Here is a 16,620-nt window from a genome sequence, read left to right on the forward strand (position 1 = left end):
GGTATCCATGGCATACAACGTTTATATGGTATCCATGGCATACAACGTTTATATGGTATCCATGGCATACAACGTTTATATGGTATCCATGGCATACAACGTTTATATGGTATCCATGGCATACAACGTTTATATAGTATCCATGGCATACAACGTTTATATGGTATCCATGGCATTTATGTGTGGGAGACAAAAGATCTGAAATGCTCTGTAAAAATATCATTTAAGATCTATGTTTTCTCCCCTCACCTCTGTAAAAATAGCATTTCAGTTCTATGTTTTCTCCCCCCACCTCTGTAAAAATAACGTTTCAGATCTATGTTTTCTCCCCCAGCTCTGTAAAAATAGCATTTCAGTTCTATGTTTTCTCCCCCCACCTCTGTAAAAATAACATTTCAGATCTATGTTTTCTCCCCCAGCTCTGTAAAAATAGCATTTCAGTTCTATGTTTTCTCCCCCCACCTCTGTAAAAATAACATTTCATATCTATGTTTTCTCCTTTCACCTCTGTAAAAATAACATTTCAGATTATGTTTTCTCCCCCCACACCTCTGTAAAAATATCATTTAAGATCTATGTTTTCTCCCCTCACCTCTGTAAAAATAACATTTCAGATCTATGTTTTCTCCCCACACCTCTGTAAAAATAGAATTTCATATCTATCCCCCCCCCCTTAATTTCTAGCAGTAGTGTACAAACCAAGAGGAACGTGTGAAAAAAATACAGAAACTACAGTTAACTTGTTTATAGAAGAAGAAAAATAGGCCTTATGTGTATCAAATATTACTTTTGATACTAAGTTCATAAAGTTTTAAAGGATTTGGTGAACAAATTAAGTTACTTTTGTTTTTTTCAAGGGATAGCGCATTCTGGTGGTATGAATATATTCAACAACTGGCTATTCACGTGTGACATCTCAAAGTTTGGTGTGTCGCATTACTGTACTTCTAAAAGCAAACCCACTATTATTATTATTATTACTTATATTAATGAGCAGTAATGCTAATGTAATTTGCACAGAGTTGAACATTAAACTAGCCGCTAAAACTGTTTGTAAATAATTTGTTTATAAAGAAGTTGTTTGCTAGAGTATGATTAGCAAGTTCAAAATACAAGTTTATTAAAAGTGCATCGTGTGATGAGGATTATGTTTATTTTCCGCGTGTAGATGATGTAAATGATTTGGTTTATTTATTTGTTGGTTTGTCGGAAATCTGGGATCCTTCATTTATACCAACAAAAACCTGTAGCTTTATGGCAGTATTCGTTTTGTCATGAAATTATGACAGATGCCAAAAATGAAAGTGAAAATGCCCTGACATCACAAGAAGAATTGATAAGTAAACGAGCATATTTTAAAGTTAAGTTCACGATAAAGGTTCTGAACAGTAAACAAAAAAAAAAGGTTACAAAAGATACAGATGTAGATATAAACGGCATTAATAAAACTGTGAGATGACACCCAGTTTTAAGTTTGCTTTTTGATAGACATCAATAAAACATCGTAAATACGTATAGTACAATAAATGACTGTAATGACTGAAAAATATTTTTTAAAACATTTGATGACAGAAGAAGAACCAAAAAAAAAAGTTACGAAAAGCATTGAAGTTTGGACAATTGTTTGCTTTTCTAGGAAACAATTGACAATTTTCTTCGTCATCTGTTTCTTGGAGGTCGGTTGTTAAGGGAACAGAAATCGATTACTTTCCAAAGCAATCGTCAGTAGAGCGGAATCTTATCTTGACACTTAACCGTTTTCTTAATAGTTGCCAGCTCGTGGCACGTGCCAGGTGCTTCTAGTCCCAGCTCATTAGCACCGAAATCTTTAGGCACATGTCTTTGATGGCGGCTAGACAAAATAGCGTGTAAATGATAGCGTACATTATCGTCTCCTTTTGTTTTAAGTAAGGAATTTTTTGGTATTGTTTTCGTATTGAACTAGAACAACAGAGGCAACAAGTAAGAGCTCTGGATAACCTATATCGATTGAAGTTTATAAACCCACTGATGTTGCTATAATTGTTTCGCTGATTAAATGACTATACCCTCTACTTCTGAAAATAGTTTTGTCTTGTTAAAGATTTTATTAGGCTATCTATATGAAGCATTCATGCTTTGTTTTTCTGTTAAATGTATAAGTTAACAAGTAGTTAATGACTTTTTTTTTTAGGAACATTTATTTCACTGAGTACTTTAATTATTAACACAACTCTTCATAAAGGACCGGTTGTGGCCCAGTGATCCGAGTACTGGATTGCGTATCGAAGAGACCAAGGTTCGAGATGTCATTCTGCGGAACATACTGCTCAATTTCAGCTGTGTGGACGATAAGTCCTGTTATTCTGTTCAAAGAGCCAGACAAGTCCTTCAGACATTTTGTATTCTTAGTCTTGTTGTCTAAAGAGTTATACTGGAATATTAGCAAACTTAGAAGATTCTATTTTTACGCCCTCTTTCGTTAGATGTTAAACTTGTGTTGTGTAATTTATACAGACACACGAGGAGAATTTTAATCCAAGTATTATTATTATTATGGCAAGAAATTAAAAAAAAAAGGTGACCCTGCTTGTTTCGTAAATTTAAAGGTAAGAGTTAAAAAAAACCCGGAGTAATATTCGCTAATTACTAGAAACGTGTGAACATTCAGATTATAATATTCTGAATGAAGAATTTTGTTTCATTACTCATTAAGGCCATCCTGTAGTGTAATTTGAATTTCTCACCTCTGACGATGAACGTGCATGTTTAGCTGTCCGTGAACTGTAAGGTCACCTCGTTTACGTTTCTTGACATAAAACACTTGTATTAAATTCCTTCTTTGCACCAAAAAACGTTGCTTGGTAATTTAATTTCATACACAGCCATTAGTTTCATAATTAATATTAATTTCCGATCAAAGGAAGTCACCCATTTGTGGTATAAATTATATGATTTTTTTAGTTTTCGAATGAAAGCTTCACGGAATGTACAACTTCTGCAGTATACTGTTACGTCTCCTCGTCTCGTTAGTTAATTTTCCGTAAAAATTCTTACCGAAGAAACCTTACCGATACAAGTCCTATTCTTAAATAAAACTGGTTTATTCTTTCTAAATACAATTTTGCGATACACTTAATTTCAACAGTCGCGCTATAACAAACGCTGTAATTCACAACGAACTTCTCACGTGCTCAACAATATTCTCTCTTTCTGTCCGCAGTTCAATTACTCATTACCTTACGTTGCTTCTTGGCCGGTCTTATATATACAAGACTACTCCAATCTAATAGTCTCCCGACATTTCATGAAGGTTCGAGAAGGAAGTGGCGTGATACGAGCGTCACGTGACCTGCGTTGTCGTAACAATACTTAGGATGACAAAGAATTGTTGACTTACAAAACTTTATGAATTTAAACTTCAGATAAAACAAGAATAAAAATTTACGATTGGAAATGTGAAAACAAGTTCAGTTTCTGCCACTTCGGTGCACATGCGACAGATTGACTCGTGTTGAAATAGTTAAAACTTTAGTTTGGCGAAAGCTTTGTTACGACCTACTTCTCCGTGTGACCTCTTCGTAATTTTTCTCATTGTAATATTAGCAAAGCGTCCTCCAGGAAGACACGAAAATACTTAAAAATTTATAGTTTCGAAGAAATAAAACGTGAAATAGCCTTTTCCTTCAGTTCCAGAACTATATACACATCACTTTGCATGCACGAGCAGACCTGAATACTTTATTAGCAGTAACGGTGAGGCCAAAGTGGGCGGAAATGTGTAGTTTAGGTTACCATGGAAACCGTGTACGCTATTTCAGTTTGTTAATCAGAGACTTAAGTATGTGCCTTCAGCGAGACTTCACCGTTCACTAGTCATAACGTTTCGTAGTGCTCACGGGAATATTGTTTTGTTTCACGCATGCGCCCCCTTTGCAAATAAAAAGTTTTAAACAACATATTAAGCTTTTTTTTTTCTCTCTCTTTTTTTTTGTGGCAGCTAAACTTATCAAGTTCTCTAAAAATTTAATTTGCATAAATCCCAGTTGCTTTGGTAATTAGGCTTAGTTTATTGTAGTGTTTACCACCGTTTATTATTTAAAAGCGTGGAGATGTGTTATTTTTATTTAAGATGGTGTGTGGTTTTTATTGAAAAGCCACATTGGGCTATCTGCTGTGTCCACCGAGTGGAATCGTACCCCTTATTTTAGCGTTGTAAATTTGTAGACTTACCGCTGTCCCTCAGGGGGATTGTTACTTAAGTAAAGAAAGGGGGTAAAAGTAGTATGATTACCTCACGAAATGTATAGGTTAAGTCACATAAATAGTTCACCAAAAATAAATTTACCTATATGACTGTTTGTTTGAAGCATAAAGTTGAACAATGTGTTATACCCACCGCGGGTATTGAAATCCAATTTTTATTGTTATAAGCCCTCAGTCTTACCGCTGAGACAGACAAAAGAATAAAACAAAAAGACACAAGCTGCAGTGGAATGTAAACAGTAAAATATGCTCTGATGAGACGTGAATTTGCAAAAGTAGGGCCACACGTAATAGTAGAAATGCATAGAGTATCATATTTAATTTATATTTGCTGTTAAATATGGATATTGTTTCTTATATAGATTGTAAGATTATTATCACAACTTTCTTTAACCAGTCATTAAACATTATCGAAATACTCTCATGATTTTTGGGTGCCTGTGTGATTGAATTTAATAAAAAAAAATACTGGCAGACGAATGTTAAAAAAAAGTAGATTATTTGAAGCGACGTTTCGGGCATATCAGTCTTAACTGTAGGCGTACTGCAAATACGTGTACAGCCTGGAGTAGGGTTGATATTACGACCTGGTGTTCATAGTTCATTAAGAAAAATGGCGGTTATTACAAAGAAAAACTGAATGATATTGTTACTACAGCGGAAGTCACGTGACTCTGGAAGCATGCGCGCTGGAGTTTCTAGAAGGATCATGACTGTTCCTGGCAACTCTAGTCTTTTCTAGGCGCCCTCTATTTTGGTATATAAGCCCGGCAAATAAAGCGGAGATTCAATGGCAGATAGACAGATAATTGAGTCAAGCGAGCGGTAGTGACTGTAAGTAAAGTGCGTGAATCATTGTGAATTATAACGTGTGTGTAAGTTAAAGTGCCTGTGGAAATTCTTTGTATTGCAAAGTTGTATTGAGAAAGAATAAACTAGTTTTATTTAAGAAAGGACTTGTATCGCTGAAGTTTCTCGGAAAGAAATTTTACGGGAAATTATCAAGCAAGCAGATACGTAACAATATGTTCACAAAAATTTCAAATAAGTCAACATCTTCGCCAAAAGTTCACCAGTGGATGAAAAGGTAGAATGGAGATTCTATGATTATTAATATATATATGGTTCAAAATATCATCGCTCTTCAGTTTTCATCAAGAAGTCAATCCATTGAAATTTTAACTAGACGTAAAACAACTGCAGCTATTGGTGAAATTTAAATGAAATTTCAAGAACTCAGCTTACAAAGACAAACACTTAAATAAGATGGGCAAGATACTTAATATGGAGTTGAAGGCTTGTCAATTTAAAGCCTGGGTGTTATACAATGTTTCTCTATCAATGACGTAAAAGTGAAAATATTTAGTGAAGGCTACGTCTTTCAATCACAAAAAAAGTCAAAGTAAACACACATAGTGTGACAAGCATGTTCAGGCAGCTTATCACAGCCCAAAATGGTCTGACAGAAAAACACGCAAAAGACACGCAGTCTGGAAGAGATTTCTTCATATTTTATTTTTATAACTACTACGGAGTGTAAGTAATATTGTTTCGAACTATCCACGAATCTCAGCAGGGTCAGTGTGAGACCATCCCATTAACAGTAATCCATTGTCCACCTCAGAAATAACTACTTAATGGGTTTTGTAGGAGACTGGTCTCACACTGACCCTGCTGAGATTCGTGGATAGTTCGAAACAATATTACTTACACTTCGTAGTAGTTATCGAAAACAAAGTATGAAGAAATCTCTTCCAGACTGCGTGTCTTTTGTGTGTTTTTCTGTCAGACCATTTTGGGCTGTGATAAGCTGCCTGAACATGCTTGTCAACTCAATGTGTGTTTACTTTGACTGTTTTGTGATTGTAAGACGTAGCCTTCACTAAATATTTTCGCTTTTTACGACATTCATAGAGAAACATTATCTAACACCCAGGCTTTAAATTGACAAAGCCTTCAGTTCTGTTTTTAAATTAGTAAAGCTTTCAAAGAGACAAATACGTGTAAAATTTTGTAAAATGAACAGTGAGGTTTGTTATATTTTCCTGGTTTACTTTCGATCTGTCGTTACTTACAGACCGGCGTATATTTCAGCTCATGCTAGACAGTGATTGGTTTGAATATTTCTAGGATTTAATTAGATTAACGGGAATGAAATTAAAAGATAAAATTGGACAATTGATGACAGAAGTTGTATTACAATACTTTGTTTCTTGAGGCTTTGAAATTAAACAGTTCAAATAAAGATTTATAAAAAAAAAGATCAACTCTGTTCCCTGTCGGTTACAACCAAAATTTAAAAAGGCCATTAATGCGAAACTTTTCATCAGTACCTTTTGTAAATTATTGATTTTCCACGTGAATTTTAATAATTATTGATCATTCAGTAACAACTCATTGAGGATTGAGACACTTATTTTCAAATTAATGACAATTCACACAAAAAGTAAATAATAATAATAATAGTGTGTAGTTTTTGTGAAAGGTAGTTTTATAAAATGTGTTTGAGTAAAATTAATGAAACAAAACTGGAGAAGACCTTTTACTGTGGAGTAGGTTTCCTTTGCTAAACCACTTTATAATTTATTTGTATTGTGTTTGAAATGTCTTTCACTTCCACAGTAATCTTGTATTTATATAGGAACTTCAAGAATATGTAGCATTGATGCTAGTGATTATTCTTGTGAATTATTCAGTTAGACAAATTGTTTTGGGAATTCCCCGAAACAGTTAAAGCTCAATGACGAGTAGTAAATCGAATGATAGATTGGGCTTCACATTTATTTTTAGGTCATGTAAGTTAAAATAATACCTCATTTTCAGCACGTTGACTTTTCTTTAATTCTACCATTGTATGTCTATCGTGATCCCATTATATTTTGTTTTGAATAGTTTTTACCAATAGCTGTTTAATGAAGTAATCTGAGATGTTAAATTTGTAATTTTTTCAAAATAATTACCATAATTGTAAATTTTATACTTAATCTTATATTAGTTATTAAATAATGTCATTGAAATATAACTATTTTTGTATTAATTTTGGTGGTATTACCTGTTTGGTCCCATCTAAATGACGTTTGCGTAAGATTACTGTATTTTAAACATGGCGTAGTATTAAGATAGTCAAAGTCTTAAGCCATTCACTAGTACGGTTAAAAGTTAGTAGTAATATGCATAACTTAAGATTTCTGCTAAATATTTAATAAGAGTGCGAGAAAAATTGGTGTGAGATTAAACTAATGTTAATCTATACATATATGTAAATAATTCATTTAAGTTTTTACATTACAACAGTTTTTAGAATGAATAGCTTGCATTAGGCCTGTTAATATGATCAATACATAGTCGAACGATTGGGGCCTAAGTAGTCTAACTCCAAGCAGGCATAAGGTCATGAATTGTTAGTCATATGAAATAAACCTTCAGAAGACTTTGTCAGTAAGGTTCCCAACTGATGACACAACGCAGCTTAATCACTATAAATTTTGTGGAAATTTTCAATCTCGTTTTAAAATCAAGATTTTTCTTGTCGTATTATATCTTCCAGTTAGTATATACTTTAAAATTAACAGTACAGGCTTAGCCTAAGACCCGAGTAATTCTTAGGCACAAGTTAGATACACCAAGCCCAGTATCATGAGTATAAGATAAGTGAGGTCAAACTAGACGTATCCTTCTTAAGTTATGGTAATAATGTAAAACCTAAACATAAGTTTTTAAACAAATTTTGTATCATTAGATGATACATATATTAAGTTAACTGTTTTGTTAGTGCAGTTACTTAGGCCTAGAACATACAAATGGTTGCCTTCAACCTACTTGTATATTACATATATTAACTGTTTTGTTAGTGCAGTTACTTAGGCCTAGAACATACAAATAGTTGCCTTCAACCTACTTGTATATGCAATGTTTTAGTTAAGTGGTTTTGACTGTTTGTCAGTTAGGCTAATATTAATATTCAAACCTTGATATTATAGCGAAATTAGTAAACTGTATTTATTATCATAAACATATGAGCTCTTCATCTGCAACTATTAAATAGAACTCCTAAAAATTACTGTGTGTATACATATTAGCCTAAGCCTAACAGTTAAACGTATTTACACACAGATGGGCCAAATTTAACTCTAATTTACAGCTTAATTTGAATAAATGAAGATTAAGGACGTGGTCTTAACAAATACTTTTTGAATCATAAAACAGGCAGTTAAAAAGAACTTTTATGGTGATTTTTAGATTCAGCTTTTTTATTAAAAGTTATTGCCGGGTGATATATCTTGATCATCTACTAATGTGTGCTTTCCTTGAACTTATATCTCCTTTCATGCTTCATTACCGTGTTGATTTTTTGCACCATTGACCTTGTAAGTTCTGCGACAGCTGATGCCATCCTGGTCTAAGCACGAGGCACGCTTTAAAATGATCGCGCTCATGTGAAATTGTAAATTAGCGTATAGACGTTTCCATACTTATATTTCAAATAAGTGCGTGACAAATATACTGATTCATGAATAGTTCTATTGTTGGCTAATATTTTAACGTCACCGCTAACTATGTCGCCGTTTTCCATTACAGGACGGGTCACGTGGCGAGTTGGAAACCCTCGCCAAGCGGTACTCGGAAGAACTACGAACTCATTACCAGGATGTTGTCGAACGCTTGGAAGAGCTCAGGCGACGGCGTGTCGTCATCGACGTACCTCCACTTCCGGTAAACTTAATCTCCTGTCAGACGTAATAGTATCAAACTATATACAGCTTGTAAGCTAAATGTTGTAATAATGGATGTACGATATAACATTCAGTTTAACCATTAGGCACTATGCTTGATATTTCACTTTATTTTCCTACAATTATATTGACGACATTTATTGAACAGCAAAAGAGACCTAATTCAAATTTAACATTTTAAAAGTAGGCGCCTCAAGTTTTAACCTTGATGTTTGTTTAAGGTTTAGATTGAATAATCGTGAACCACGATAGTGGTTCAATAATAGGGACCGTAAGGAATTTAAAAAAACAAACAAACCCTAATACAACGTTCGGGCAATAGCACTTTAAACAGTAAAGATTCAGTTCAAACAACAGTTTAAAACTTTTGCTATTGACAGCTAAGGCTGTACACATATAAAAAAGCATGTATGTTAGGGAAGGAAAAGAAATTCCGCTCAAGACGGCCAGTTTTAAATTATTCTTCTTCTTATTATTTTCTTACCAGCCTACAATAAAAACGGCATGGTATATTGCACCTAAACCTTTTATAGATTACTAAATAAGGTACTGCAAAGCTCGTAAGGGTACTTAAAAGTCGATTTGTTTTTTCTATATTTGACATAAGATAAAAATATCGCAATTCTAGTGTAAGCGATGTTATCATTACCCCTTGAAGTTAGCTTTCTTAGGAATATCTGGTGTTCATTTAAAAGTTCAAGTACAGGGTGAAACAGGAATTACCAGCCAGTAATAGATGAACATTAGATGACTGTAACATGTAGATACTCAATGCTTTGTACACCATACAATCGTTGTTTTTAGAGAGCTAATCCCTATGTTATGTATGAAGTGAAGGAGTAAAAAAAATCAGTACACGTAATATTAAATTTTATTACATACATTCGTAGAATAATTACTTTAAAAGTTGTTTGTAGTTATGCACAAAGCTACACAATGGGCTATCTGTGCTCTGCCCACCAACGGTATCGAAATCAGATTTTTAGGGTTGTAAGCTTGCAGACTTCCCGTTGGGTCATTGGGACGTCCTTATTGGTTGTATTTGTTGTTTGTTATTAAGCACAAAGCTACACCAAGGGCTATATGTGCTCTGCCCACCACGGGTATTGAAATCAGATTTCTAGCGTTGTAAGTCCGCAGACATATCGCTGTGCCACTGGGGGCCTACTTTAAAAGACGGTTTATTTAAAGTAATGTTTTAGACGTATATGTTTTATTTGAACTGGTTGCTGTTCTATCGCTAAAATTTTGCACACACTTAGTGGGATTGTGTCTTAAGTCTAGGCATATGTTTGCTCATTGTTATAGATTATATACAGAGAATTTAGTTACACAAAAAACTATAAATGCTTACTATATTCTCAAACAAATCTCCAGCTGCAGCTTAATATTTTACATTTTACTAGTTATGTTTATTATCATTACAATGTATAAAGTTAGCTACCAATCAAGTTGAGCATAAAAAAGCCAGAAAATAAAATAAATAAAAAATTGTTAATTTAAAAACCTGCAAATAAAGATCGTAGGAAAAAAAAAAGTAAGGAAACAAGGTTGGGGATGCTGGAGACATTATTTACTCAAACTACAAATCTCTATTTTGACTCCACCAAATGTAATTTTAGGTAACAGCATGGAGCCACATAGGGGTTTATAGTTTGACATTAAATAATATTTACAGTACCTCCAGCCTTGTTTCCTTACTTTTTTTACGACCCTATTTGCAGGTTTTTAAATTCTCAAATTTAAATTATTTTGTAATAATAAAAAAAGTATTTCATGTGTTTGTAAACCTATTTGTATTTTTAAGAGTATTAAAACTTGTGACGGAAATTTTATTGAGCAAATATTGCAAGAAACATGATTTTCAGTATGCCTCTGGTAAAATGTTGATTTCTTAAAAAGAGTAGTTTTTGAAGGACGATAGTTTTAAAAGTATGTTTTTCTTTATAATCATCTGTCTGCAGAATGAATTAAACACAAACTTTATTGGACAAATACTTTTACTTTATAAAATATTGTCGTTAAAAAAACAAAGGAATTAATAGGTGTATACAGTTCGATCAGTTTTTAAACCGTGCTTCTTATTTTCATTTTAAATATATTTTTTTAACGTTTTAGTGTTAAGTTTTTTCGTTTTGTCATATCACAAAGTACTGATATCACTTGCACTAAACAGAAGCTTTCTGGTTAAGCATTATTATTGAAACAAAAAAAAATGATTGCTTTGAAGTTGTTTCGAGTATGTGTATGGTGACTACTGTTATGACAGATCTATTACGCGAGGAGCAGGATAAAGGAAAATGAAATGAAATACAGTATTGAAGAGATAATGATATTTTTAGTGTTGTTTATGATCGATTTTCTAGGGTTGTGATAAAAGCCGAATACGTCAATATCGACTCGAAAATTTCAACTTCTTCAAATAGCAAGCTGTCTTTTCCGGTCTCTCTAAGTGGAAATGTGAAGCTTGAAAAGAAACACACCTGCGCACTCCAGGTTTCTTTTGTTGGTTTTGGGGACCAACGAAGTTTTGAATAAACCAACGGGAAATGTGCCTTAGTGATTAGGATCTTAGATCGTGAAATAATGTACAGATTGACTCGTAACCAGAGTTACAGGAAACGGTGGGTTGACTGTATAGGGTTATCTAACGCGAAGATAATTAAAACCTTCCAAAACTACTATTCAAGAGAAATAATAATACAAATGGGAGTATAAAAAAAAATTCTCTATTTTGTGACTACGAGAAAACATTTAACAATACAAACTTACACATTTCAATTATCAGCACATGTCAGTTACGGAAACATTAGCTTAAGAGTAAGTAAAGCAGTGTATCAGTACGTTTCTTGTTGCAATTCTCTGCTAACTGATACTCTACAATTCATGGACACTTTTTATAAGCAGACATTTAAGATGTTAATACCAGATGACCTGTAACTAACAGCACGCGTATATTCGTCGTTTGTGTAAAAATAATCTGAAACTTTTCTGTTCGTATTAAAATGTCACTTCTGGTAGGGATTGCTTTGTTTGTTTGTTTTAGACCAAAGTTGCGTTCTTCGCGGGGGGATCGAACCCGGGATTTTGACATTGTAAATACGTGAACTTACCGCTGTCCCTACTGGTACGGAAGATGAATGAATATTACATATACTCGTTAGTGTTGGCAGATGCCGACGGCGGCAAATTTAAGAAACATTGAACTGAAGCGACTATAAAAAATTGATGTATTATGTTTTTATTTAATTTTGTAATGCGGGAGAGAAGCAACCCGCCGCACCAGGTCGAGATACCAATCACGAGCGATGAGCGATCACGTGACTAATCACATGATTAATTACATAACTAATACAAAAGGCTTAATTTCTGGAGCGATCACGTGGAAGTGGCAAAAAAAAAAGTATCTGCCTTAATGCTGCCATGTTCGTAAGTAAATATAAGTTTATCAATGAATTAATTACTTCTTGCCCAAGAAGTAAATATAAGTTTATCGTTGCTTAATTTTTTATTTTTTTTTTTGTACAATAATAATTAAAAAAATAAGAAGGATAATTTTTAATTACCCTTTCTTTGGGCAAGTACAATCAATAACTTAATAAGGTCTTAGTGTATTGTTTTACCTAAGTGGGTTTTTTTCTTTGGAAAAGTAAAACAAAAACACCCCCCAAGGCCATTTAGTTGCAAGAGGCGGAATTTAATTTTTTTTTTAATCTTTCCCTGATCGGGGGGGGGGGGGACGGAAGTCTAATAATAAAGATAAGACGGTTGCTAAAACATTTTATTTGGAATGTTCGAACGTTTTGGAAGATGGGGTGAATTTATTACGAAATGTTCGAACATAGTAATTAAAATGTTTTCTCAACTGTCTTCATTTTAATTATTAATCTTTTAGTACTTGGAGTTTCTTTTTGTGCGAATGAAGTCCACTGTTGGTTGTGTGTAGTGATAGCGAAATCCATCGTTTGTTGTTTGTATTGAGAGTAAAGTCGATCGTTGGTTGTGTGTAGTGAGAGTAAAGTCCACCGTTGGTTGCTTGTTGGTGATGAGAATAAAGTCCATCGTTTGTTGTTTGTATTGAGAGTAAAGTCCACCGTTGGTTGCATCTTAGTGATGAGAATAAAGTCCACCATTGGTTGTGTGTAGTAATAATGAAATCTGTCTTTGGTTGTTTTTATTGAAAGTGAAATCCACCGTTGGTTGCTTGTGGTGAGAATGAAGTCCACTATTGGTTCTGTGTGGTTTGATTTATTCTTAATATGATTCTTTGTCTGTTTTGATTTTCACGCCACGTGTGTAAAAGATCTTCGTGACTAGTTATTGAAATTCACCAAAGATGGAGCCAGCTGTGAGAGCCTTGAGTACAAAACGCCTAAATCAACGTAGAATGGTTAAAAAAATTTACTTACAAATTCATTTCATGATACTATTGCGGTGAGCGTGCCTTGGTTAATATACACAATTTCCGCTGGGTAATGTGCACATTGTCCAGTTAATTTGCGAAACCTCATTATTCAACAGAGAATACGCACATTCTCGAAACACTTCTTAATGTGTAAAGTAGCCGCCAAATATGCACATTTACCCTAGCGTGAATGTATATATCATATTATGTCTGTAGCTCATTTGTTGGTCTGTAATCATGGTTCGCGTGCATGTCTTTAACATTTTCAGTGTTAATGATATGGCACAACACAACAAGTCGTGGTGGAACGGAATATATCAGGATTACATTTTGACATTGTTTAGCGTTTGTAGGTAGTGTGATGCCACCGTAATTGGTCGCTTTCGGGAATGGTATGTAATAGTATTTTCCCGAAGCAAGATATCCATACACTTGGATCATAAAGATGTGTTCAGATGGAGAATTTAGAATTTCCAAGACGGTGATATATCCCTTGTTCTTAATGGCATTGGAAAACAAACGATTATGGATCAACTTGGGGTCCCAGGTCCATACAGAAAGCGACCAGCAAAAAGTCGTACTGTAGCCGTGGTAAGCAATGTTCGGCGTTTTGTAACAGGTGAGAATCCACAAGTATCTGCAGGACAATGGGAAAAGCTGTCCCAGATAGCAATACATAACATAATCCAGAAGGATCACCGTGTGTAAACGAGGTCAATAGGGTATGGGTTCACCATGATAAAACATTCAGCCATACTTCCTGTTCAACCGTCGCATACCTCAAGCAGCTGGAGAATGAAATGGGTATTCATGCTATTTCTCATGCAAAGATATACTCAACGCAGCAATTATGGATTTTCGTGTAATCACAGTGCTGAAATTGGCACTGGGAAATCATCCTTCTCACACAGTAGATGCCTTATGGAAACCAAGCATGGAGGAAGGGTATGATTTTAACATGACAGCCTTACGACGGAGCCTTTTGCAATGAAAACTACACTACATGCTATTGCCCAGATGAACGATCGTCAGATGGACTATGACCAGAAGTAGCGGGATGGACTGTAACTATGAGGTGATGCACCAAAATCGTTTTAATATAACGAACCCAACCTTTGTATATATAGATAACTAACAGCGCTACCTGGTGATGCCCGGGTTTTCGAAAAACAAACAAACCTACTTTCTCTGTTTCCCAGTTCCATATATCCAGGTGAAAAATATTTTGTGAATTTATGAAAAGAGAAAAAAAACAACCTTAGGTTTGATATTTCAAAATAAACTACGAACATATTTTAAATCAGGGCTTCCTTATGAACGATGTTTTTGTTTTTCCTTCACTGGCAAGGATAAATAGGCCTTTATGGAGAATATTTAGATTCTCTTATACGCGTATGAGCACCTGTTCTTGTGAACAGGATAAGCCTAGCTCTATTCCCCCCCTCCACAAATACTAAAATTTCATACGTAAATATGTATTATGTGGAATTTGCTTTAATGTAAATTTAATGTATTTTTATTAATACGATACCGTATTCACATTGATGTATGAAATATACTACAAACAAAATACAATATTGTACTCTATAACGTATAAAAAAAATCCACTTCAAGGTATTGAACCATCGGGAGAAAAAAAGGTAGAATAAAATACATTGGCTGACTTGATTTTAATCTCATTTTACACAATAAGTATTATAATGTAAGCCTTATTTTTTCTCGTAGTCTATTTTATGGTGGACGTCATGAATTTATTTTATAGGCTAGGCCTACTGTTTGTTTTTTCACACAGAACATTCTAATCATGCATACATTTCCTTTGTGTGTGTGAGGTTAAATATATAACGTATTATTAGATGTATGATTAATAATCTATAACTAAATAGGCCTATAATGCTATATTCTAAATTAAGTGTTAACTCAGACTTATAAAAAAAAATGTCAGGCCTGCATAGAACTTATTCGTGTACTGTACATGTTAACGATAAAATTACCGGTTCGGCTAGCAGACGATAGACGTGTGTATCAACGAAAAATTGTCGTTTTGCGCACCTTCACGTGAAGGAAATGTGGCATGAACGCGGCGGACAAGCAAGCAAACAAACAGAGAGATTTTGAGTTTTATATATAGATCAGTCTAAGAATGAACAGTTTTTTTATGATATTTTTAACATGCCTACTCATTTTCATTTTTTAGTTGGATAACGTGGGTTCCTCTTTACCTACACACCATCAGTGTTTCAGGCCAGGAAAGTACTCGGTGAGTTTCGATTTTCTTATGTAATATTTTAAATTTATTCTATAGCGATGTTCAGGTTAGGCTAATATCACCGTGTTACTTGTTAATTGTTATGGATGATTTCAAACCAAGTTCCGTCAGACATCTAAGTATTATTTCACGGACTGTAGGCAGACGTGTTTTAGCCTTGGTATGGTCAAGTGGTTAGGGAACTCGAGTCCGAATCCTGTCACCGAACGTGCTCGCCCTTTCAGTCATTGGGGCGTTATGATATAAATGGTCTATTTGTTGGTAAAGAATAGCCTAAGTGTTAGCGATGGGTGATGTTGACTAGGCCTTCCCTCCAGTCTATCAGTTCAAAATTAGGGACGGCTAGCGCAGATAGCCCTCTGGTAGTTTTGTACGAAATTCAGAACGAACGAACAAACTATAGGACTGTTTGAGAAACAAAAAACTGAAATTTGATCCAAAACATCGACATAAAATTCAAGTAGTTGTCCCTCTATTGGTTTTGTAAATTATATAAAAAAAAATATTATCTACACCGGCTCCGATACTCGCATTATGTAACTTTTTGCTTCGTAACAAATAAGGAAACAAAAAAATACAGAATTACCTGTCTTGATGTGTTTCAAGTGATAAAGTTGGTTTAAACAATGATTTCATTCGGTTTCTAGGTTTGTTTAGTTGTCTTGATGTGTTTCAAGTGATAAAGATTGGTTTAAACAATGATTTCATTCGGTTTCTAGGTTTGTTTAGTTGTATTGATGTGTTTCAAGTGATAAAGGTGGTTTAAACAATGATTTCATTCGGTTTCTAGGTTTGTTTAGTTGTATTGATGTGTTTCAAGTGATAAAGATGGTTTAAACAATGATTTCATTCGGTTTCTAGGTTTGTTTAGTTGTCTTGATGTGTTTCAAGTGATAAAGGTGGTTTAAACAATGATTTCATTCGGTTTCTAGGTTTGTTTAGTTGTCTTGATGTGTTTCAAGTGATAA

General features: G+C 34.2%; 1 protein-coding gene across 1 annotated transcript in view; it reads left to right on the forward strand.

Moving 5' to 3' along the window:
* The window catches only part of LOC106461456, an 89,319-nt gene that overhangs the window by 51,250 nt on the left and 21,449 nt on the right, over nucleotides 1-16,620 (forward strand). Inside the window, exons 2-3 of the mRNA XM_013921278.2 lie at nucleotides 8,824-8,958; nucleotides 15,581-15,643. Of these exons, the coding sequence (XP_013776732.1) occupies nucleotides 8,824-8,958; nucleotides 15,581-15,643 (198 nt within the window). The remainder of the gene's footprint in view (nucleotides 1-8,823; nucleotides 8,959-15,580; nucleotides 15,644-16,620) is intronic.

The sequence above is a fragment of the Limulus polyphemus genome, unplaced genomic scaffold (assembly GCF_000517525.1).
Source record: "Limulus polyphemus unplaced genomic scaffold, Limulus_polyphemus-2.1.2 Scaffold964, whole genome shotgun sequence".
Lineage (NCBI taxonomy): Eukaryota > Metazoa > Arthropoda > Merostomata > Xiphosura > Limulidae > Limulus > Limulus polyphemus.